At 50.2% G+C, this 22725-nt stretch overlaps 2 protein-coding genes across 14 annotated transcripts in view; one reads left to right on the top strand and one right to left on the bottom strand.

Annotated features, from left to right (window-relative positions):
• Nucleotides 1-93: 93 nt before the first annotated feature.
• Nucleotides 94-14930, bottom strand: MTHFR (methylenetetrahydrofolate reductase). Of its 9 annotated transcripts, none has more exons than XM_042257244.1 (14): nt 14875-14930; nt 14374-14535; nt 12640-13703; nt 12126-12371; nt 10503-10741; nt 9574-9684; nt 6132-6325; nt 4935-5185; nt 4525-4659; nt 4187-4367; nt 3748-3930; nt 2546-2647; nt 1600-1719; nt 94-1082 (listed from the first exon to the last, which is right to left on the bottom strand). In XM_042257244.1, exons 3-14 carry the CDS (start codon nt 12747-12749, stop codon nt 864-866), a joined length of 2091 nt encoding a protein of 696 aa, XP_042113178.1. In that variant the 5' UTR covers nt 12750-13703; nt 14374-14535; nt 14875-14930; the 3' UTR covers nt 94-863. The 9 variants fall into 9 exon arrangements, with proteins under 9 accessions (XP_042113178.1, XP_042113180.1, XP_060252096.1 ...); XM_042257246.1 differs by having other exon boundaries at nt 12126-12368; XM_060396113.1 differs by having other exon boundaries at nt 94-1719; nt 14627-14930.
• A 229-nt stretch (nt 14931-15159) lies between these two features.
• CLCN6 (chloride voltage-gated channel 6) overlaps nt 15160-22725 on the top strand; it is a 33230-nt gene continuing 25664 nt past the window's right edge. For 3 of the 5 annotated variants that reach the window (XR_001044011.5, XM_004013715.6, XM_060396108.1), the window contains exons 1-4: nt 15248-15348; nt 16135-16194; nt 21914-21979; nt 22660-22725. Coding sequence is in view for 4 of the 5 variants with exons in the window: in XM_004013715.6 (XP_004013764.1) it covers nt 15262-15348; nt 16135-16194; nt 21914-21979; nt 22660-22725 (279 nt within the window). In the remaining variant the exon portion in view is untranslated. Of the gene's footprint in view, nt 15194-15247; nt 15349-15792; nt 15924-16134; nt 16195-21913; nt 21980-22659 lie in introns of those variants that run through there. The other 2 variants (XM_060396109.1, XM_042257241.2) reach the window with 2 other exon arrangements.

Below are 22725 nucleotides of genomic sequence, written 5' to 3'. Positions count from 1 at the left end.
AGACAGCTTCCTAGACAGGGTGCTCCGAGGGGAGGAAGCAGCTGGCAGGAGGAGGGGGTTCTGCCTGAAAAATAAGCCAGCTGAAGAAGTCAGTCAGGCTCGGCCAACCTCATCTTCACCCTTGATGGTAACAGGCAGGGTATCCTTTCACCCTTCAGGGCCAGGGGAGAAATGGGAAGGCCAAGGGTACAAGGGTTCAAACACCTTTAACCCTTGGGCAGTTTCTCGAGTCATGGGGATAAGTCTTTCAAACAGCAGCACTGTAGAAAGGGGAGAAACCCAGTTGAGCTCTCTGCTAAAAGGAGGCCAAAACCATTAGGTTTCAATTCAAGGTCCGTCCAGGGGCCGCTGCCTGACGGGGCAGTTGGCAGGCAGGGCAGTGGCTGCCTCTTCATTCCCAAATGGGTGGCACCCGGCTGCCAATGCCTGGGAGGTGGAAGGATGAGACGCTATGACCTTGTCTCCTCTGCAGTCCCACAGGGCCTGCTGCAGTGTTCACTTTGCCTGTTCTCCTGGCGCCCCAGGAGCGAGGTCACTGGCAGTCCCAGGCTGGCCCCAAGGGGCTCCATTAGCAACAGCCCTTCTCGGGGTGGACGGCGTTCTGCCCATGGGGTCCTTGTGGAAGGGGCTGCTCCCCACCAGAGCACAGACTCTCAGCTGAGCTGGAACACCAGGTTCCCATGTGGGGTGGACTCAAGTCCAGCCAGAGCCTGGGACCCTCACACCAGTCTAGCTGCCATCATTGTATCAGAGGGTGGAGGCCAGGGCTGGGGAGAAATGAATAGGGGTCTCCCAGAGAGCCAGGATGGAGATGAGGAAGGCGGGACACAGTGGCCTCAAGCTAAAGTTGTCAGGGTGCAGGGTCACAGCGCCTCTGTCTCCCTCTCGTCTTGGGGGGGCCTGCTGAGAAGCTCAAATGTGTCTTCCACCACCTGCCACAGGCAGTTGTCCAGCGGAAACTCGTTGTCCACCAGGTTGACCAGGAAGTAGTTGTCGTGGATGTACTGGATGATCATGCGGGAGGGGGACTCCTCCTCATACAGCTTGCCCCACTGCTCAATCCACAGAGCGAAGGCCTCATCCTGCACGTGTGCACATGCGAGCACACAGGCACACACACAGACACACACGGAGTCACAGGCACACACGCACAGAGAGGCACAGGGACGCACGGTCGCACACAGAGACAGACACACGGAGACGCAGGCAAACATACAGGAAAGCACAGGTACACACAGTCGCACATACAGAAACACACACAGAGACGCAGGCACACAGGTACACACAGTCCCACATACAGACAGACAGAGATACACAGACACAACAGCCAGGTTAACAGAGCTGCCTCTACGCTGGGGCTCCATGCTCAGCAACCCAAGGGCTTCTGCTGCTGCCCAACAGGACATATTCCAAGAACTCAGCATAGCCCACTGCCAGTACCACCCCCCTCCCCAGGCAGGAGGTAATACACCGTGAGTCAGAGTCAGGGTGCTGCCAGCCCCGGGGGTGCGGCCTCCAGCCACCTACCCAGGACCTGGCAACACCGCCCGCCCAAGGCTCTGGAGGTGGGCAGGGCAGGCCTGCTCCTGGCCCCCTTACCTTCCAGAACATGAAGCTGACCGGGTCCACCACTGTGGGCTGGATGATCTCTCGGCCAGGGAAGATGCCCCAGGTGACTGCGTTGGGCTGCAGCTCGGGGGCGTTGGTGATGTTTTCACCCTGGGGGAGGTGGGCAGGAGAAGACTTGGGGTGCAGACAGCTGCAGTCCTCTCACCTGGAGCGCGCAGCCCTGTTCCCCTCTCCACCCCCCAGCTCTGCAGCTCTGTGACCAGCCACAAGCCTGAAAGTCAGAAGTCATCCTGGCCTTTTCTGCCCTCCGCCCGAAGCGCCAATCAGCTCTTCTTTCAGTGGTCTGCTCACTTCCTCTGATGTTTCGTCTGACCAGGCCTCTCTTTGCTACTTAGATCACCAGGCCTGGGGACTCTTGTCTGCCCAGCCCTGTTATTCACACAGCTGTCCACTGGGACCTGCCCCCAATCAAACACAGGGCCAAGGCTACCTCTTGCCTATAAGGGAACCCTCAAATGCCAAGCAGGACAATTGAGACCCCTAAGGACCTGGGCCTGGCTAACACTTCAGCCTCCCTCTGACCCCATTCAGTAGTGAGGCCTTTGCACACCCTCGGCCCTTTCTCTGGATTGCCCTTTACTCCTCATCCTTAAAGATTCAGGTTACACAAGATCCCTCCCATCGCCTCCTCTGACCTCTCAAGTTAGACATCCCTCCTGCATCTCTAGCTTCCTCTGCTGAAGTTCACTGTTACAAAGTGCAGCCGCTTGCACCCATTCATAATTATCCACTGATGGCCTCCTCACTAGGCTGGGAGCTCTGGGAGAGTGAGGCCTGGCTCTGTCTGCTAATCCACTTGGCATAATGCCTGGCCCAGTCAGGTGCTCTGTGATTGCTGAATGGCAGAGTAAATGTGGTGCCCTTGGCCCTGGTGCTCTGGCCCTGTCAGACACCCTTTGACCCAGGGCTGGCCTACCTTCACATCCACGATGTGGTAATTCACCCGGAGCTCATACTTCTTCAGCACCTGCAGAAGTGCCTCCACCGTCTCTCGGGAAGTGAAGAACTCTAAGTAGGCCTGCGGGAGGGAGACAGGCACTGTCACGTAACCTGCAGGCCTCGCTGGACACCTTCCATGGGCACTGCTGAGCGAGCTCTGTGCTCTGAAACGCTGGACACTTGTCCTACTGACCGTGTTGGGGAGGCACTCATGAGGACACGTGTGGCAGGACACTTAAGGTGTCGGGATGAACAGTGGCCACTAGCTGGAGTTAGCAAATACATGAATGACAGGGAGGGGAGCAGGTATGTGCAGTTTCTTGGTCTCGACGGCTCTGAGGGCCATCTGGCACCCTTCCATCCAGTGGAGAAAGTGTCCACAGAGAAACCATTTCAGAAGCTGTACAGGGAGCCCAGATTGGCGAGAGAGGCCTGACACACCCAATCCCTTGTCTGCTGGGTGGAGGGCTTTTCCAGCACTACCTGGCCATGAGGAATTAAGCTGGGTTTATTTGTTTAAATTTTGGCCGCACCATACGGCATGTGGGATCTTAGGTCCCTGATTGAGGGATCTCACCCATCCACCTGCACTGGAAGTGTGGAGTCTTAATCACTGGACACCCGGGAACTCCGAAGCTGGGTTTATCTAAATTCACTTGCTGTAGTACTCATACAACTGCAAGGTGGGGGCTGTTAGCTCCATTTTACAGATGAGGAAACTTAGGTTCAGGGAAGTTAAGGAACTTGTCTGCACTGACTGTACACAGCAGAGCTGGTATTCAAACGCAAGCCTGTCTAACCCCTGAGCCTTCAGGCTTTAGTGTAGAATGTAATTTTGACTCTAGCAGCCCCTGGAGAAAGGGATCCACAAGGAACAGTAATAACAGCTCCCAGTTAGGGGACGTGTCCCACGTGCTAAGCACTTTACGTGCTTTGTTGTGTTTCATTCCCAGAACACCTGGCATATCCCCATTTTACAGAAGGGAAGGCTGAGGCTCAGAGCGGCCAAGTGACCATTCTACCCAGGTCTGTCCGACTGTAAGCCTGAGCTCCTGTCCACTTTGATTCACTGCTGCTCAGAATAAAAAGTTCCCGAGAGGAAGGCCACTCTGTCCACAGCCCTGGAGAACCCCTGCATGCAGGTCAAGGGGTGGGTAGCTCTGTGGGTCCCTGCCACACCTTCTGGAAGACATAGCCCCCACTGGGGCCCCAGCCCACGATGGGGTCAGAGGACGGCTTCCCGTTGATGTTGGGCTGGGAGTTGATGGTGAGGATGCCCCGCCGGTTCACTCTCAGCAGCTCCTCCTTCATCAGGCTGGTCTCGGCCGCCAGGGGCTCATCATTCCAGGGCAGGCAAGTCACCTAAGGAGGGTGAGCCCAGCTGGGGCAACAACCCAACCTGGCACCCTGGGTCCCTCCCTGTTACAGTCCCCATCAGAGACCTAGCCTGTCTCTGCCTCTGTAAGCCCCTTCCGGGCACCCCACATGGGGATCCCCTGACTCACCTCCTCCCTTGGCCGAGGTGCCACATCCAGACATGGTGACAAGACTCAGGGTAGGGCATCTGGCCCACGGGACGAGGGGCAGTACCTGGGGATCCCACCCCAGCTGCACTCACTTTGTAGCCGTTCTGGTTGGGCTCTCCCGAGAGGTAGTGGGCAAAGACTTGGAAGACACTTTCCTCACTGGTCAGCTCCTCCCCCCACATCTTCAGCAGCTCTTCCTTCGGGGACTTGCTCTTTAGGTAGAAGAGGTAGTAGTCCTTCAGCTCCCCAAAGGCCGGAGAGGAGGAATTGCCCCTGGTGGAGGAGGTGCCCTAGGTCAAGTCGAACTCCTGACCTTGGGCTCCAGGCGGACAATGGCCTCCACCTGCCCCTGGGGTGATGCATTCCTGTGAATTGTCCGAAGGGCTCCTCCACACTCAGATTCCTTCCAGGTAAACAGAACCCCACTCACCAGCGGCCGTTGGGGAATTCGTCCCACTCCTGCGTGCGGTAAATGTAACTCTTTGGTCTTGAGGCCCAGAAGATGGGCCGGACATCCTCCACCCGGCGCTTGGGGTGGGCACTGAGGGCCCAGGGCAGGGGACGCCTGGGTGAGAATGGAGACAGAAAGGGTCAAGGACTGGACAGAGGGAGGGAGGGAGGCAGCACTGAGCCCAGGTTCTTCCATTGAACTCAAACATCAAGCTGGACAGGCAGTTCTGGCTGAGACTGGAGCTCTAAGACACTGGACACTACACAACCCTCTGTGCCCCATAGCAGCTGGCACAGCTAGGGTGCACACTTTCTGGGACTTCTGACTTCCTGACCCACCCGACTCTCCTCTGTAGCTCCCAAGCCTGAATTCAGGGCCTCTGGCCTCACCTGGGGTCCTCGATCCAAAGCCCCAGGCGCTTCAGCACCTCGATGGTGGCCACCTCGCGGTTGAGGGTGTAGAAGTGGAGGCCTGGCACCAAGCCACTGGCCAGCAGCTCCTGGCACAGGCTCACAGCCTGCTCGATGCCATAGTTGCGGATGGCAGCGTCATTGTCTTTGATGGGCTCAATCACATCCTTGATCTGCTGCGGCACCTCCAATTTGGATAGCTTCACCAGCTGCCGGAGGGAGTGGTAGCCCTGCCCAAGATATGGGGGGCTGCAGGTGCCATCTCCTGGCTCATCTCTCACCCCACATACCCATACCCCCACTGGGTCTCCTGGCCTCTGTAATGCGACACAGAGAGACCCAGGACAGTCAGGCCATAAACCACAAGCAACCTTGCCTACTGCAGCTTTTTCTACTCTGCAGATTAGAGCAGCTGCCCACAATATCCCTTGGGCTTCCCTGGTGGCTCTGGTGGTAAAGAATCTGCCTGCAACGAGGGAGACCCGGATATGATCCCGGGGTTGGGAAGATCCCCTGGAGAAAGGAATGGCAACCCACTCCAGTATTCATGCCTGGAGAATGCCATGGACAGAGGTGCTAGACGGGCTACAGTTCATGGGGTCACAAAGATCAGACATAACTAACACTTTCATACTTCATAGCATCTCAGCCACAGGCCTGAGGCAGCCCTTTGGCCCCTAGATGGATCTATTGATAGCACGGTGGTCATTTAAGCCAGTGGTTCCCAAGCCTCACCAATCACCAGAATCGCCCACCACATTTAAGAAATAATGGACAGATTCCCAGGCCCCACCTCAGATCTACTGAACCGGAACTTCAAGGCACGGGGTCTGGAAATCTATCCTTTGAAAAAGCTCATTAAATGATTCTGGTGACAGTGAAGTTTGGAAACCATTAACCAAAATTTATAATGAGAGTAATAACCCCTTTTAGTGACACTTATCAGCAAGCCTCTCCAACAGGTACTACTGCTATTTGAGAAGACATCACGGTGTGTAGTGGCTGGCAAGATAGCATTTTGCAAAGATTGAGCATCCGTTTAATGAAAATCTAATGAGCATCAGAAAGAACTTGAGCCTGAACCTGGCACTTCACCCCAGAGCCCTGGCTAAGGGGGAAGTGCTAGGATGAGCAGGGACAGTGGTGGGAGTCCATTAGCCCTCCTGGGACCCTCACCTGAATAGGGAAGATGCCAGGGAGGATGGGGCAGGTAATGCCTATCTCGGAGCAAGCCTTCACAAAGCGGAAGAACGTGTCAGCCTCAAAGAATAGCTGGGTGATGATGAAGTCAGCTCCCGCAGCCACCTTCTCCTTCAGGTGCTTCAGATCGGCTTCAAAGCTCTCTCCTTCAGGGTGGCCTTTGGGGTAACCTGCCAACAGGGATACAGTAGAAAGAGGCTGGCTCCACCTGCTCAAGGTGAGTGATGAAGAAACCAGAGAGCCGGCAGTGGACAGCTCCGGACCCATACCTTCTAGCCTCTCAGCACGGACAGGCTGAAGTGGTGATGACTGAGCTGCTCAGATGGGCCCCTCTCCCCGAAGGTGACTCTTGGTGAGAGCTGGCTTAGAGTCAGCACCGCTCCCCTCCAAGAGTGGGGGTGGACTGCCCTCAAATTCCCACACTATCCTGCTTCATGGTCCGTGCACAGTCAGGCCAAGCTGACCTGGATTTGGTGGCCACAGGAAAGAGAAAATGCTATATTCACAGTGGCTGGGCAGCTTGGGAGGCTGGGCTTGACTCTAGGTACCGGATGAAAACAGTGCTTTTAATTTCACATCAAAATCACTCAGTGGTTCCAGACGTTACAGTCAGAACCACGTTACACAAGGAAGAAGTGAAGAGAGCGGAGAGGTTCTGCTTGAAGAAAAGAATGGAGAGAACATTGTAATTATTCCTAAATGCCCACAGGTCTGTCACCAGGAAAACAGAATAACCTTAGTTCCTTATTCGCCATATCCTGTGCTGCTTTTGATGGCAGAACTAGAATCAGTTTCAGAGAGCTGCCTGACAGTGGAAAGAGCAGCCCCACAAAAGAACAAACTCCCAGGGTGTGAAAACGCGGGGCGCGGGGGGCAGGGCCAGCGGGCGAGGGGAACACATGTCCAATGCTGCGATGGCAGGGATGTCTGGCAGGCAGGGCCAGACCTCCCCAAGGCACATCTAGATTCAGGAACGGTGTACCTTACCCCACCCCACCCCACCCCATTTCCCTAAAGGACTAAACTCACTAGTGGCTCTGCCTGCACTGAAAGACCAGAGGACCTAATGAACTACAAGCAGAGCACGGGCTTCCTCAGCCTGAGGCCAGGGCAAAACCCTAAGGAAGTGACAGGCCTGAACCCAGGCTGTTGGGCAGCCAGGCTGCTTTGCTGTGACCAGGCAGTTTCACTCTTAAAAAAGCCCGAGTCATCAAAAATGGATAGAAGAACTACTGTTTCAGGGATAAGGGGGTGGGAGGATTAAACACCAGACTGTTACACTTTTCAATAACAAGGCTATTTTTCCAGCAGGAATTTCAGAAACAGAGGGTTTTAACAGCCGAAACTCTAGAAAACCTCAACAGCACCCAAGAGATCCAGCAGTTGCTGACGTTTGGGTTTCGCTACATTCTTATTCTATGGTGGCCAGCTGGGTGCTTCCTAATCCACCCGTCCGCGTTCTCATCCACTTCACCATGAGCAAGGCACCAAACCACTCGGCAACTGTACGCTCACAGCTCTGCTGGTTTCTACTTGTGACCATCCAATGCCCACCACACGTGGGCACATTCCCCAATCAACCACTGTCTCGTGGCCCCGTGAGCAAGGACACTTGAATTCCCAATTCCTCATCAGGGCCTCCCACACTCATCTACCTCAACTGCCTATTCTGAACACTGAGAACCGTGGGCCCGTACACTGGGGGCCTGGGGACACAGCCCAAAGCCCTCACAAGAAGTCATTTCCTTGAAGTCACATGGCTTACTTTTTAAAGTTCAGATCACTCCGATGTTCCACTCCATAACATACCTGGGGGTTCATTTTAATAAGACTGATAGAATTTTCTACAAAATATCTGAAAAAAATCATCATGCAAAGACGATGCACCAAATGAATCCCTGGACGTCCAGTGTGTCTGGCACACACTGCCTCATCATATCTAAGCCCCTATTCGAGAAGCTTAAGGCCCAGACAAGAGTGTGGGCAAGAGGGAAGGCTACGCCCTCTTTCTAGTAGGTGAACCTCACCTCCCGGCTGTAGCTAAAGAAACTAGACTTGAGACTAGAGTTCTCTCTCCTGAGATCTGGATTTATCACTGAGGCCTGTAGGTCCGTCTTGGCTACACTCAGGAGCAAGCAGTGGGTCACGTGTGTCCCATACGTATCAGAGACAGGGAAAGTGTACCTATCAGATCTACTGGATGAAGCATGGAGCAGTGGAAGGCAGAGATGGGGCTCTGTGGCCCCAGCGAGGATGAGGGAGGGCTGGGGATTCCAGGGCTTAGTGAGGTCTGATGCCATTTCCTGACCTTATTCTGATAGTCCCTGCCCTCGGAATCTTAATTACTTAATTACTTTTGTTTGAGGAGGAATAGAGCTAGGGAACAGGCTAATACCAAGAAAAGGAAGAAGAACAAAACTTTACAGTATGAAGGGATACAAGGTGGGGGAAAATCCTTGGTTCTGATTCATGTTCACCTTGAGCAAATAAAACCTCACTTTGAAACTGTTCAAACCTCCCTAATACAGTTAAAAATAATGTGGCCCTTTTCCCTTTCACATGAAAACATAACATCTTTTTCTCATCAGGTCAAGAACACATACGTATCTTCCTTGGAAGTCTGAGTAGTTAGATTTGGGCCACCAGGAGTTGAAGAAGAAGGGGAGAGGAAGGGGGTCGCAACGGTGGTCTCAGATATAAGGACAGAGGAGCCCTGGCCATAGGACAATGGCTTGTGCTACATGAACAGAGAATCAAGTTCAGTTTTGGAACTTTTCATTCCATTGTATTCAGTTGTATAGTACTTTCAAATTCAAAATGAAAAGAAAATCTGCTCTGTATCAAAACATCTGAGCGATGTTACATTTTTAAAAACGGATGGAGGACTTCCCTGGTGGTCCAGTGGGTAAGAATCTGCCTGCCAACGCAGGGGACACAGGTTCAGTTCCTGGTCTGGGAAGATCCCACATGCTGTGGGGCAACTAAGCCTGTGAGCTGCAGCTATGGAGCCCACGTGTGCTGGAGCCCAAGCTCCACAAGAGAAGCCACTGTAGTGAGAAGCCTGAGCACCACTAGACAGCAGGCACCACTCACCGTGACTAGAAAAAGCCCCCGTGAAGCCGCGAAGACCCAGCACAGCCAAAAATCAATACATGTTTTTTAAAAGTAAAACTGGAAAAAAAAATTAGGGGATTGTGACACTCCCAGGAGTGTGGTGTATGAGAGGAGGAGGAAAAGGCAGAAGACGTGGTCTGTCCAAGCACCTCTACACCTCCATCACTCCATTCCATCACAGCACAGGCCTCCCCCCACAGTGCAGGCAGGCCCCCGTGGTGCAGCGAACCTTCGGGGTCCTCACCTGTGCCTCTCCTTCCTTCTTCTCTCAGGCCCCACCCACTGGGATGCCCCAGCCCCTCACCTGCCACACAGACGTCAAAGTAGTCACCAAACTCGTTTCGGATGTGCTTCACCAAGTCCGTAGCATAGTTGAAGCCTCCTTCCTCCTCTTCCCACTGGTCACCTATGGGGTCTGCAGGGTTGGAGGTCACAGTGCTGGGTCTCACCCCACCTCCAGGAACCTCTCTGTTCCTTCTCCCCACGCCCACACCCAGGGCCAAGAGAATCTCGAAGGCAGAGCCTTCCTATTGCTGAAGTTGGTGTCTGCACTTTCCACTGTAGCACTTGGTAACAGTGGGAAGGACAACAGCAGCCAAGCCAGCAAACAGTTGCCAGACACAGATGCGGGCAGCAGCTGGCAGAAACAGCTGCTGCTCTGCATTCAGCCCGGAGCATATGAGATCCTCCCACCTGCTCACACCTAGGTGTGTCCAGCCACCTCGCCCAAGCCCGCTGTTCGCTCTCCCACTCCCTGGGAACCGTTGCCTCCTGGGAGAAGCTTCCACTCATCTTGGGTGAGACATGGTCTTTGGGGATAGGGAGCATGAGGCCACAAGGGCCCACCCAGCAGACTGCTGCTTCCCACACCTGTGTGCCCCAATGACAGCCCGGGCCAGAGGCATAACCAGCTACTCTCACTCCTGGGACATAAGTCAGAGCCGAACTCTGTGACTGGGTCAAAAGCCAGGAGCAGGAAGGGATCGATTCAGTGGTGTACATCACAACAGCGGGTTATCAGGCACCGGCTGTGGTCCTGACTGAATTCCTACTGAGAGGTCAAAAGGTCAAAAAGTGGCTCCATCTGTGTGTTGCCCATGGTCCTCTTGACCCACACCACCTACTAATGCTACTGGCAGGGATGGGACCTGGAGAAAAGTGAAGGACCACTGCAGAAACAGAAGAGGTCCTCCAGAAAGCAAGACCCCAGAGAGCAGGCCGCTGGCTCCACACCTCCCCTCAGCGCAAGGATGTTCTTCAGGCCCAGCTGCTTGGCTTTGTGCAGGTGGCCTGTGATCTCCTCCCGGCTCTGATGGCAGCAGGTCATGTGCAGGATGGTCTCCAGGCCGCAGTAGTTCACGGCGGTGCTGGCAATCACCATGGACGAGGTCTCCTTGTCGGAGCCAGGATCCCCAGCTGGGTGCCAGGTCACGTCTACAAAGAGGGGGCCACCCGCTCCCATCCGGTCAAACCTGTAGGGAATTTCTTTCTGAGGAGGGGCTCCTGGAGGTGCACCGCCCGTGACCACCTTCCCATGGGGTCTTGGACTTAGAGAAGCCTCACCTGCAGGTTGGCATCAGACTGACCTGCATTCACATCCTGGCTCTGCTACTCACCAACTGTGCAATCCTGGGAGAATTACTTAAACTCTCTGCGCCTCAGTTTTCTCATTTCTACAATGTGGCAGGGGACAGTGCCTACTTTTTATTAACATTCTGAGGATATCATGACAGATGGCTCCACGACTCAAGAACAGTACTGGGTACGCAGTGAACAAGCAATCGGTGTGCTGCTATTATGATTACTCTTATTGCAAAGATAACAACAATAAAGCCATCTTCTGTGAGAGCGGCACTTTGGACTTTTCAAAGTGCTTGGATATTTACCATCTCGGGTGAATTAAGACATTTTGATGGATAAGGGTTCAGAGCACTCCTCAGAGTGGCAAGCAAGGCCTTGTTCCAGGGAAAAAGAGGGTCAGCAGACACGAGTTTCTTCCATGCTACCTGCCTCTGCCATCCCCCAGCCTCCCACCACTGCCCAGTCCTGGCAGCAGCCAAGAGTCCTGCAGAGCACAGCCACATTACCAGGACTAGTATCAAGAGCCACATGGATGCTGTGTTATAAGCTGTGAAAAAGTGAAAGTGTTAGTCGCTCAGTTGTGTCCAGCTCTTTGTGACCCCATGAACTGTAGCCTGCCAGGCTCCTCTGTCCATGGAATTCTCTAGGCAAGAATACTTGAGTGGGTAGCCATTCCCTTCTCCAGGGGATCTTCCTGACCCCAGGATTGAACCCGGATCACCTGCATTGCAGGCAGATTCTCTATCATCTGAACCACCAAAGAAAACCATTATAAGCTATGGTGCATTTGCACATTTTTGTGCCTTCAAATTTCACAACCATGGGAACGACACATAAGTGCAAGCAATACAAAGCATAAACTTTAAAAAAAGAACTGCGATTCATAAAGCGCTAATGTAATCCAGTTGGCATTTCTCGATTTCAAGGGCATAATCCAAACTTGCTAAAAATGTTCTCCAAGCCACTGTTTTTTAACTTTCTAAACTCTACTCATGATCTAGCCACAAACTCCATCAAAAAATGTTGTCTGGGAGAATGAACATTTTTAACTCATGGAAGACTGTGAATAAAAATTCCACGTACCTGGAGAGACTTTTACAGACCAGAAAGTGGCAAGTTGCGTATCAAAGCATCTCTCCTGGCTTGGTTTCTTTCCACCCCTTGGAGCTACCTTTTTTCTGCTGGATCAAAGTGCAGCGCAGCCGCAGGGCACAGTTCACCTATTCACCTTGCCTCCACTCCCCAGTCTGTACTCCTTATCTTACACCAACTCACCTGGAGATGAGATTGACAGCACCCTGGGCAGTTCGGGGAGGGAAGAACTCTAGGGAGAACCACTTGTCACCAGAGTCCATCCTCCGCTTCATCTTCTCCCGGAGTCTCTCACATCGCTCGGGGTCCAACCCCGGCGTGGAGCACCTTGAACTGTCCTTGGAGCTCTCGCTGCCGCTGCTGCTGCCCTCCCAGCGGGGGCCAGGGCCGCCGTTCCCTCTGGGTTCGTTCACCATGGCCGAGATCCTGCTGCACGGGGCGAGGGCAGGGGGCGTGAGACTGCAGGGCAGGTGGCCGAGCCCCAGCATGGCAGGGTCAGGTGAGAGATGCTGCATTTTCACGCAGGAAGAAGGCTGGTGAAGGTCTGGGTGACAAGGCCCCCACCCAGCGACTCTGCAGTAAGGACTGTCTGCGCTGCCTCGCTCCAAGCTTGGCCCTCCGCTGCTGCCTGACTCCAGGGACGTCAGCCCCCACCCGGCACATGCTCCTCAGCCCCTGGGTCCTCCGTGACCGCTACCTGATGGAGGGCGGCACTGAGAGCCTTCCGCTGCCAGCCTCCAAGGCTCTCATTCCCAGGGAGGGGCAGCAGTGCCCCACTGGGAAGACCTTGGGTTTTGGACGGTCCATCTCCACCGGGGTAAACTCAGACCCCGGACCTCTGAGTTCCTGAGAAACGAGGAAACTTCCTCAGCGGGTGTGCCTGACTGGGCGGAGCCATGACAAAGGAAGAGCTTAAAGCTGTGGCTGGGGCCAGCGCGAGGGGGCGGGCGCAGGATTCCAGGCGAGAGGGAGGGCTGAGGCACTAAGCCTTGAAGATGGATAGGAGGAGGGGGATGTGGGGCTGCAGACCGCAGCGTTTGGGTGGAGATGAGGTCAACAGATGTTCGGGACAACTGGAGCACTCGCCAAGAAGAACAGTTCGGCCCTGGAAACATCTCCTGGGACTGGGAACAGTTTGTGTGCATGCAGGATGGAAGGGCTTAAGGGCTTGACAAAGCTGCCAGATTTCTCCCAAGTTTGTGCTTCTCTGACAAGACCATGTCATGAGTTAGAGGTTGAAATTGGCTGGGTTCCAAAAGTAGCCAGATCCAAGCTCTGTAAGGGCATGGATTTATGTCTAACTTGGAACAAAGACTGTCCAGTCTGTGCATGCCTTCCAAGCTGTTGTCCTTACACACATCAGTGAAGTCAGTTCAAGAAACTGCACAGCCATCACAGCTGAAGCCCTGAACCACGGCAACCACAGGCAGGCCAGGCTGACAGAGGGCACGGGGCTGCGGGGCAGTTTGGTGGGAAACATGGGACACACTACTCATACACCGCAAGAGTATCCAGTGTGTGGCAACTCAGAACATTAGAGGAACAACCAGGCCAAGATCATGTGTTGGCCTGCTGCCAAGCCCATGTTCTTAACTAGTTTGGGGTCCCAGACTCATGAGAAACTGATGAGATCCAATGCTCCTCTACCCTAAAACATACACAAGTGTCCTTGGTACATCCAGGGTCAAGCAGTTGACTCCAGACTGTGCTATCCATCCTGAGGGACGTCCGTTTTGATTCTGACCTAAAGCTCTAGTTTCTCTGAAAGGGATGAACACAAAGAGTAAGAAAGGGGAGTGTGTCAAGATCACACTCTGGCCTCTCCTCAGAAAACGAGCGAGTGCATCGTTAATCATCTGCTGGACCAAAACAGGAGCCGGGAAGAGGTTGAACCACCTACAAACTAACTGCTCTTTCCTTTGTTCATGAAGACTTCCTAGCTCTGACCAGGCACTACTCGTTTCAGCATTTTTTCACGTGCTACCACTTTTCATTTTAAGCTAGGACCCCAAAGAACCCTGTTGCAGCTGTGGATTCACATGTTTATCTCCCCTCTTCCCAGTTCCCTGAGACCAGGGCCAAGTATTCTACCTATGGTATCCCAATGCCTGGCATCTGGTAATAACAACTGGCACTCACTGGGCACCAACAGGCCAGGTCACACCGTTCTCAAAACAACCCTCCACCAATGGATGTGCGTGCTCAGTCACTCAGTGTGTACAACTCTTTGTGACTCCATGTAGCCTGCCAGACTCCCGTGTCCATGGGATTTCCCAGGTAAAAATACTGGATTTGGGTTGTCCTTTCCTTCCCTAGGGGATCTTCTGGACCCAAGGATCACACCGGTGTCTCCTCCTCTCCTGCACTGGCAGGCGGATCCTTTACCACTCAGCCACCTGGGAAGCCCCTTTGCCATTTGATGAGCACTTACTTAACCGGTGCCAGGCACCCCGAACAGTGGGGAAATACCGGAGTCCACCACACTTAGAGGGGCCCGGGTGGGCACTTGTGTGTAGCCCGATGCAGTGGGCGTCGGGGACAGCAGTGCCAGCGGCCCTCGGCTCTTCTCAAGGTGTTCAGCCGCTCTGGCGCGCTGCGAACAGAATCACCGCGTCACTGGGTCACGGGCGAGGGCGGAAACCTAGGCCCAAGTCCGGTCCCAGGGCATGGGGTCACCACCACACCTCAAGGCCGCCTCAGCCCTGAAGTCCTTCCGTCCAGGTTGGGGGCCGAAACTGAGTCTCTGCTCCAGGGTTGGGGGAGTCGCAGGGCAGTCGGTGGGGGCTATATTAGTCTCACCGAGGGCGCGCGTGCAGAGGGGGCTGGCCAGCCTCCACCGTTCCCCGCGGCCCCCGCAAGAGCCCCCCCTCGGGTGGGTGGCCTCCAAGGCCGGGTCTCCCCTGCGGGCGACGGACGCCTCACCGTCACTCACCCTCTGGTCACTGATGACTCAGAGCTCGCGGCCTCCGCAGCGGCGTGGCGGCTAATGAGGCTCCGGCGGAGGGGGCGGGGCTCGGGAGGAGGCCAGGCGCGGGTGTCAGGTTGCTAAGGGAGGCGGGAGCAGAGGACGGAAACCGCCCTCGCGGACCCCCCGGAAGCCCCGCCCCCAACATGGCCGCGCCCAGAAGTCTCGCTGGAAGCCGGCCCTCCGCCATCATGTGACGCGACCCCTCGCCCCACCCGTCTGCAGCCACTCCCCGTCTCCATCCTCAAGCTCGAGAGGGCCACGTGACACTCCCGGGACCAGTCACGTGAGGCGCGGATCCCTGGGTGGGAGGGAGGTGGGCAGAGGGGTCCAGAGTGGCAGTAAAGGAGGAAGATGGCGGGATGCAGAGGGTCCCTGTGCTGCTGCTGCAGGTGGTGCTGCTGCTGCGGTGACCGTGAGACCCGCACCCCGGAGGAGCTGGTAAGGAGCGGGTGGAGTCGGGCTGAGAAGGGAGCGGTTGCTAAGGGACTGCGAGAGGCGTTGCCGGGGGTGGGGCCGGGTCGAGCTAGGCCCGCAGGTGGCTGCGGGTGGGGCCTGGGCTCCGCACCCTGGGCTCTCGAAGCATCTGCCCGGCTTCACGTGCCCAAGTCTGGGGTCTTTTCTCATAAGCCCTCCCTGGAATCTGAGGGAAGATCTAGGCCAGCTCTAGTCAATCTCATCCATATTAATTTTTTAGTTTCCACCTAAAAGGAGTTTTGAATGAAATGAACATTTTCAGAATGAATCCCTTCACTGGACTTTGCATATCATGCCGCTGGCTTAGTTTTTCCAGCGCTCTGTCACTGTATCCTTCACCCTTTCTGGGTCACTGATAATCCAGCTTCCCTCTGCAAAGCACCCTGGGAAAACTTGAGTTGTATCCTCAGAGTTGACAAGTCTCTCCTGATGTGAGACTCTACATGTTGTCAGAAGGAACCTGAATTCTTTCCCTCTTAAGCTGGCGGGTGACATCTTTGAAGTGTCCTGAAGATGAGTGGTGATTTGAAGAATGTATGGTAGGAGTGAAGAGCTCAGCTGATGACTGTATACCCTCACCGCATCACCCCCATCCCAAAATGGTTTTTTTGTTTGTTTTAGGTGTTCCCATTTGATTATAATGGCTACAGAGGATTTAGAAATTCTTATCTGATTTCAGTAAATATCTCTGCCTCTTTCCACTTTTAAAAACATTGAAAGGGTCTCCCTTCTCTGTATTTGTTTTTCTAGACCATCCTTGGAGAAACACAGGAGGAGGAGGATGAGATCCTTCCAAGGAAAGACTATGAGGTAAGATTCTTAGATGCTGTCTTGGGTAACAGAAGAAGTGAGTGACCAGCTCACTTCAGACTAAAGCAAAAGCATTAGGATTCCAACCAGAGATGCTCTATGACCTTCTCTTCCAGGGAGTGAGTAGGTAAGAGAGAAGTTCTTTGTTAGAAGGGGCTGTTTAAGTTTTTCTCATTTTAGCCTCAAAACAGGGTCTGAGTGTGTCTCCAGGCTTTCATCAATCTATTGCACCTTAACCTGGTTAGAGCATGTGTTTGCCATTAGACTGTTTGCTTTTGTAACTTGTAGAGACCCAGAGTCAAAGTCACTGAGAGCATTTGCTTGTAAACAGGTGTGAGCCAGGAAGCCTTGCTTTTTTCTTCCAAGAGAACTGAGTTTTCAGATGATTGTTTCCTGCCCAAGCAGCTTCTCTTGGAAATGTCAGTTCTTGGTTATAGTTCCTGACTTCATGCACGGGACTCAGAGACAGAGTGTGTGTGTGTGTTTTGTGTGGTGGGGAGCACTAAGGCCAGTGCTGCTAGAGTATACCTTTTATTATTTAGTCAGCTTATAGTGACATTACTATGACTTTTGAAACGGCAAAAACAAGCCATGGTTGTGATAGAGGATTTTCATATGATTTGCAAAAAGAAGCTAGGGAAAAATCTACAATCCTGTTCATGAAAAGATGACTATTCATTTTACTAAACGTCCTTTTCCATGCCTTCTTTTAAATAACAAAATGAAATTCTACTAGATAAACTATTTTAACATGGTTTTCCCTCCCAGTTTATAACAGATTTTTGTTTATCAATAGATACTTTTCTGTAATTCATTTTTAAACGGGGAAATAGTATTTCATTGTCTATGAAATAAGATAATGTTTTTTATCTGACTTTTCTATGTTATGAATTGCGTGGTGGTGACCGTCCTTTCTTGTTTAATTGCTTTCTTAGAACTAATTCCCAAAGTGAGATTAATCGTGTCTATACTTAATGACTTAAAAAAAAATACCACGTACTTAAAAAATTCAGTATTCCAGAGCAATAACATACCCAGACTAATTTTCTTTCTAATATTTTATCTACTCTTGCTGTAGAATTTAGTGTATCTATTACGATTTGTAGCTTCTCATGGAACTTTTTTCTTCTAAGTTCCATGAGAAGCTACAGATCATAAATGTAGACAAAATGGGCAGAATAGTACACTGAAAACCCCCTGTACTCATCAGACAGCATCGTTCAGTCACGCCTAACCTTGTTTCGTGTGTGCACCCATCCGCTTCCCCGTTCCCATATTATCTTGAAGGAAAGTCTATACATCATATCATTTCACCCATAAATAATTCAGTTCAAGTCTCTAGTGGATAAGGACACTTTTTTCCCTATCATAAGCCAGTGCCATTTTCACACCTAAGAAATTCACAATAAGTCCTTGATATCAAACAACCAGTGTTTGGGTTTTCCAGTTGTCTTATAAATACTTATAAAGTATTTATATAAGTACTTATAAAGTCGTAAGTACTTTTTCATAGTTTGTTTGAATTGGGTTCCAAGTAAGGTCCTAATGTTGCACTTGTTTGATACATCTTTTAAGTCAAATAGGTTTGAGATGAAGTAGATTCCACCTTTATCTTTGTTTTGTTGTTTCATCTTTTTTTTTTCCCCCTTGCAATTGACTCAACAAAATAATTTTAAGAATCTAAAATTTGCCAACTGTACCGCAGTGGTATAATGTGTTACTCTGATGTGAGTGCTTTTAATCAATCAAAAGGCACTATATCCAGTGATGTATTGTCTCATATTTCTTCTTAAAAATAATTTATTTTATTTATTTGGCTGCGCCAGGTCTTAGTTGCAGCAAGCGGGACCTTGAATCTTTGTCAAGGCGTGCAGACTCTTAGTTGCAGCATGTGGGGTCTAGTTCCCTGACCAGGGATGGAACCTGGGCCCCCTGCTTTGGGAGCATGGAGTCTTAGTCCCTGGACCATCAAGGAAGTCCCATAACTCTTAAATACGTGTTTGCTTGTACACAGTAGGAAGATTTGCAAGAATTAGTATGATGATCCATTTCGTGCTGTCACCTTGCCATTCCCCCTTGAACCTGGTGATATCATTCTGATGGTTACAACCGATGCTGTCCCAGCCTTTATCCTCCTCCTGGGATCTCAACACTGCATGTCTCCTCCATTGATCTTCTGTCCCTTCACTCTTTTTGCTAAGTTGGACTCATCAGTAATGTATTTACTCTCACCTGATATGCATATTTGTGTAAATTTTATGGGTTAATATTCTTCCATGTGAGTCATTAATATTTCTCAATTAACCATCTTCTTGAGAGCATCTGCTGTAAGAGCAAGTTTAGTTAGGCATTGACTCAGAAAAGCCAGCTCAGATTTTATTTATGAGGGATCAACTAGAAAACCGTTCTGCTGAAGATCTTTCTAAAATGTGCTCCTTCCTGCCTTAGTGGGCTTCCCTGGTAGCTCAGCTGGTAAAGAATTCACCTGCAGTGCAGGAGACCTGGGTTCAATCCCTGGGTTGGGAAGATCCCCTGGAGAAGGGAATGGCTACCCACCCTGGTGTTCTTGGCCTGGAGAATTCCATGGATAGAGGAGCCTGGCAGGCTACAGTCCATGGGGTAGCAAAGAGTTGGACACAACCAAGTGACTGACACACACAGTTCCTGCCTTAGTAAGAGTTCATTGTACGTACTTGACTTTTTCTTTAATGAGTTGGGGGTCTTACAAGATGTTAGAATCCCCATTTTGACATACATTCTCATTATAGATGGTTTGAATAGTATCAATTTCCTGTTTGTGAGATGAGACCATTCCCAAGGAGTATTGTTTTTCTGCATGTCACAGAACCTATAGTGCCCTTTTGAGGTAGAGAAAGGCTCCCCCTCAGAGCTGAGGACTTAGAATAACAGGCCTCCCCTCTCTGAGTCATTTCAACGCCAGTACCCCTGCTAAAGGCCCACCGAAGGTGCTCTTTGTGTGAGCCCTAAGATGCCTTCCTGAGTGAATTTGGGCTACACCTTTGTCCCCATTTGCGCCCTATAGCCGGATGCCATGTTTGCTCGTAACCTTGGACATCAACCCTGCAGCCTACCTATACAAGTTTTATTTTTAAAGAATTTTATTTTAAAGAAGTTGTTAGTTTCCCAAACCAAAGAGTAACATATACAGCAGAAATAAAAGAAAATTAGTCATGGCAAAGGAGAAGGAATTATCTGATTTTAATAACAGATCGTACAGTTCATGGGTACATGTTTACCAAGTGTCAAATTTTCAAAACTTAAAAAAAAAAGTTTGGTGTTCTTGTATTACAGTTCTTTCTAAATGTCCCTTTTAATAGCCTTATTGAGCTATAATTCACATTCTGTACAATTTACTCATTTAAATTGTACATGCAGTGGTTTTTAGTATATTCGCAGAGTTGTACAACTATCATCAAATCAATTTCCGAATATTTTCATCACCCAGAGAGAAAACATGCATCTGTTAGCAGTCACTGTCCACTCTTCTTGCCCCTGACCATAGGCAAGCACTAATCTACTTTCTGTAGCTATACCTTTGCCTGTTGTGGACGTCTGCAAACCTTTTCAGTGTTTATGGAACCTAAGTGTTATTAGAACCATCAAGCAAATAATTGCTAGTGATTTTTATACATGTTGGGCATGAAGGATATCATATTTTTCAACATGTTAATTTTTTCCCATTTGTTCCTAGAATGTGATGTCCTTAATTGATTAAAACATGTGTATATACATACACACATATATGTATATGTGCGTGGACATACAGTTAACCCTTGAACAACATGAGTTTAAAGTGCTCAGTTCTACTTATATGCAAGGTTTTGTGTTTTTTTCCAATAAATACTGTATTTTCATTTTACACATCTTTAAGTGTGGGAAAAAATTTGTGTTCCATTAGAGATCACAATGTGTGGAATCTAAAGAACTAGGGTTGAGTCCTGATTCTATCCGCATTATTTCAGCTTCTTGTCCTTGGTTGAGCCATTTATCAAGTTCTTCATTTTTGAGAGAGAAATAGCAAAATGTGGATTTTTACCTGTGTGGAAAGTTGCTTCCCCTAACCTCTTTGTTGTTCAAGGGTTTACCGTATGTGTGTGTGCGTGTGTGTGTATGTGTGTGTATATGTAAAGTATTTATGTATATATATATTATCACTAGATAAACATATGTTTAATCATTCACTGATGGGTCTAGTTTCCCAGCAGAAATATTGTTTACTGGTTGATTTTTTTCCTGATTGTGTTTTTTTCGTTTTGTAATCAGGCAGACAGTTTTGTTTCTAATATAAAAAAATGTTCACCATATTTGCCTGGAGAATTTTAAGTAATATCCAGATGTGAGTGGCTATTGAAATTACCACCTCAGAGTTAACCATTGTGAACGGTTTTCCCAAATGTTTTTTATTGTATGCTGACATACAAATCTTTGTTTAATCAAAATAGGATGCTATTACACCATTTAATCTGCATCTGCCTTTATTTATTTTGCATCTTGCCTTTTTTACTTAATCTTTGCCCATTGGCCACATCTGCCCTTGAAAACCTGTCCAAATTCTTTTAATGGCTACATGAATGTGTGCATGCTAAGTCACTTCAGTCGTGTCCAACTCTGTGCAACCCTGTGGACTGTAGCCTGCCAGGCTCCTCTGTCCATGGGATTCTCCAGGCAAGAACACTGAAGTGGGTTGCCATGCCCTCCTGCAGGGAATCTTCCCAACCCGAGTCTCTTACGTCCCCTGTATTGGCAGGCAGGTTCTTTACCACTAGTAACACCTGGGAAGCCCTATGACTACATAGTCTTCCATACTGGGTGCGTAACAGTTGATTTGATCAGTCACCTGCTGCTACTCCAGGACCCTTTTGGAAAAGGAATTTGGACTTTGGGTAGTCACAGAAATGGAATGAACTGTCACACGTCACACCTGCGTTGGTTTAGCGGCTGACTCTGAACTCCTGTGTGGGAGTGTGGCCACTGGGCCAGTGTCCAAATTTGTTCACTAGCTCATGTGTAGGTAGCAACAGGTTACGGGGAGAGAGCACACAGCAGACTGTTTTCCTTTGGTGCCAGACTGTTGCTGCTTGTGCATGATGTAGAAATAAAATCACTTCCTTTGAATTGTTCCTCAGAAATGCCCCTGGCACACCTGCAGATCGTTTGCAGAACTGCTGTGTTCTGTGAAGTTTAAGGAACTGTTTTAGGAGCCAGGCTGGATCTGTGCCTCTTCTAACATAAACTGGAAGTTGTTTTTTAAAACAGTCTCCACGTTTGTGTTGTGACTCACCTTTTTCACAGATGCTAACTGCAGAAGATACTTAAAATTAGACTTGCTAAATTAATTTGTTTCTGGTTAATGGAAGCATTTGTTCGTTAATGGAGTAAGTTGGGTTAGCACCAGTGAGGGCATGAGGTCTTTTAGTGTTTGGCAGAAACAGGGCACTTAAAAATATGTAGTTTAAAACTTTTTAAAGCATAAAGTATTCACCTACAGGGGTGCTGCTGAAACGTCCATGTAAGTGATTTTGATTAAGAAGGACCTGAGGGGGTCCAAGAGTCTGTGTTTCTAATAATCCCCTCCTGGGTGCAGCTCTGACCATCAGTGCTTTGAGTGGTGGGAACTGGAAGGTTTATCCTTTCCAGGTTATGGTAATTCTTCCTATCTGCTTATGACTTTTTCTTTATTCACACATCCCTCTTTCAGAGTTTGGATTATGATCGCTGTATCAATGACCCTTATCTGGAAGTTTTGGAGACTATGGATAATAAGGTGAGTTCCTTATTGATCTTTTGGGACCAAGTAGGTTTTATGACAGCCTCTTTTTCTTTTTTTAATTTATTTATTTTAATTGGAGACTAATTACAGTATTGTAGTGGTTTTTGCCATACATTGACATGAATCAGCCATGGGTGTACATGTGTTCCCTATCCTGAACCACCCGCCCCGCCCCCATCCCACCCTTGAGCACTCTGTCTCATGCATCAAACCTGGACTGGCGATCTGTTTCACATGTGATAATGTACATATTTCAATGCTATTCTCTCAAATCATCCCACCCTTACCTTTTCCCACACCGTCCAAAAGACTTTTCTGTACATCTGTGTCTCTTTTGGACAGCCTCTTTTTTGTTCTAAATACTTTAGTGATTTTCCTTTTAACCTTTGGACTCTTAATCCTTTTCATGGGATATCTATTAATACTGTCTATTAACTAAATTAAATCTATTAGTTCCTTAGTCCTTCAGCCTGCCAGCCAGCATGTCCACTGTCAGTGCACCTGGCCTGGCCCTTCGCCTCCTTCATTCTTGCATTGTAAAGCTTACCTGTCACACCAGACATCATCTCTGTGCTTGCTGTCCATGTGGAATTTAGTCTGACACTGGTTGGCCGAGATGTAGTCCCTCCTTGCTGCCATCATAATCCTGAGTCATTCTTTTCCTTTGTGAACAGAAAGGTCGCAAGTATGAGGCAGTCAAGTGGATGATGGTGTTTGCCATTGGAGTCTGCACCGGTCTG

Source organism: Ovis aries, chromosome 12 (genome assembly GCF_016772045.2).
Source record: "Ovis aries strain OAR_USU_Benz2616 breed Rambouillet chromosome 12, ARS-UI_Ramb_v3.0, whole genome shotgun sequence".
Taxonomy (NCBI): domain Eukaryota; kingdom Metazoa; phylum Chordata; class Mammalia; order Artiodactyla; family Bovidae; genus Ovis; species Ovis aries.
The sequence above is the reverse complement of the archived record's forward strand: the minus strand, read 5'-3'. Positions and strand labels throughout refer to the sequence as shown.

What these genes read in the sequence shown, in the direction of transcription:
- MTHFR (XM_060396113.1), bottom strand. Translation starts at nt 12,749, where the DNA reads ATGGACCGTCCAAAACCCAAGGTCTTCCCAGTGGGGCACTGCTGCCCC. An exon ending in GCTGTCAATCTCATCTCCAG is followed by an intron (nt 10,742 to 12,125) that starts GTGAGTTGGTGT and finishes AATTCCCTACAG; the next exon opens with GTTTGACCGGATGGGAGCGG. An exon ending in CATCCTTGCGCTGAGGGGAG is followed by an intron (nt 9,685 to 10,502) that starts GTGTGGAGCCAG and finishes CCAACCCTGCAG; the next exon opens with ACCCCATAGGTGACCAGTGG.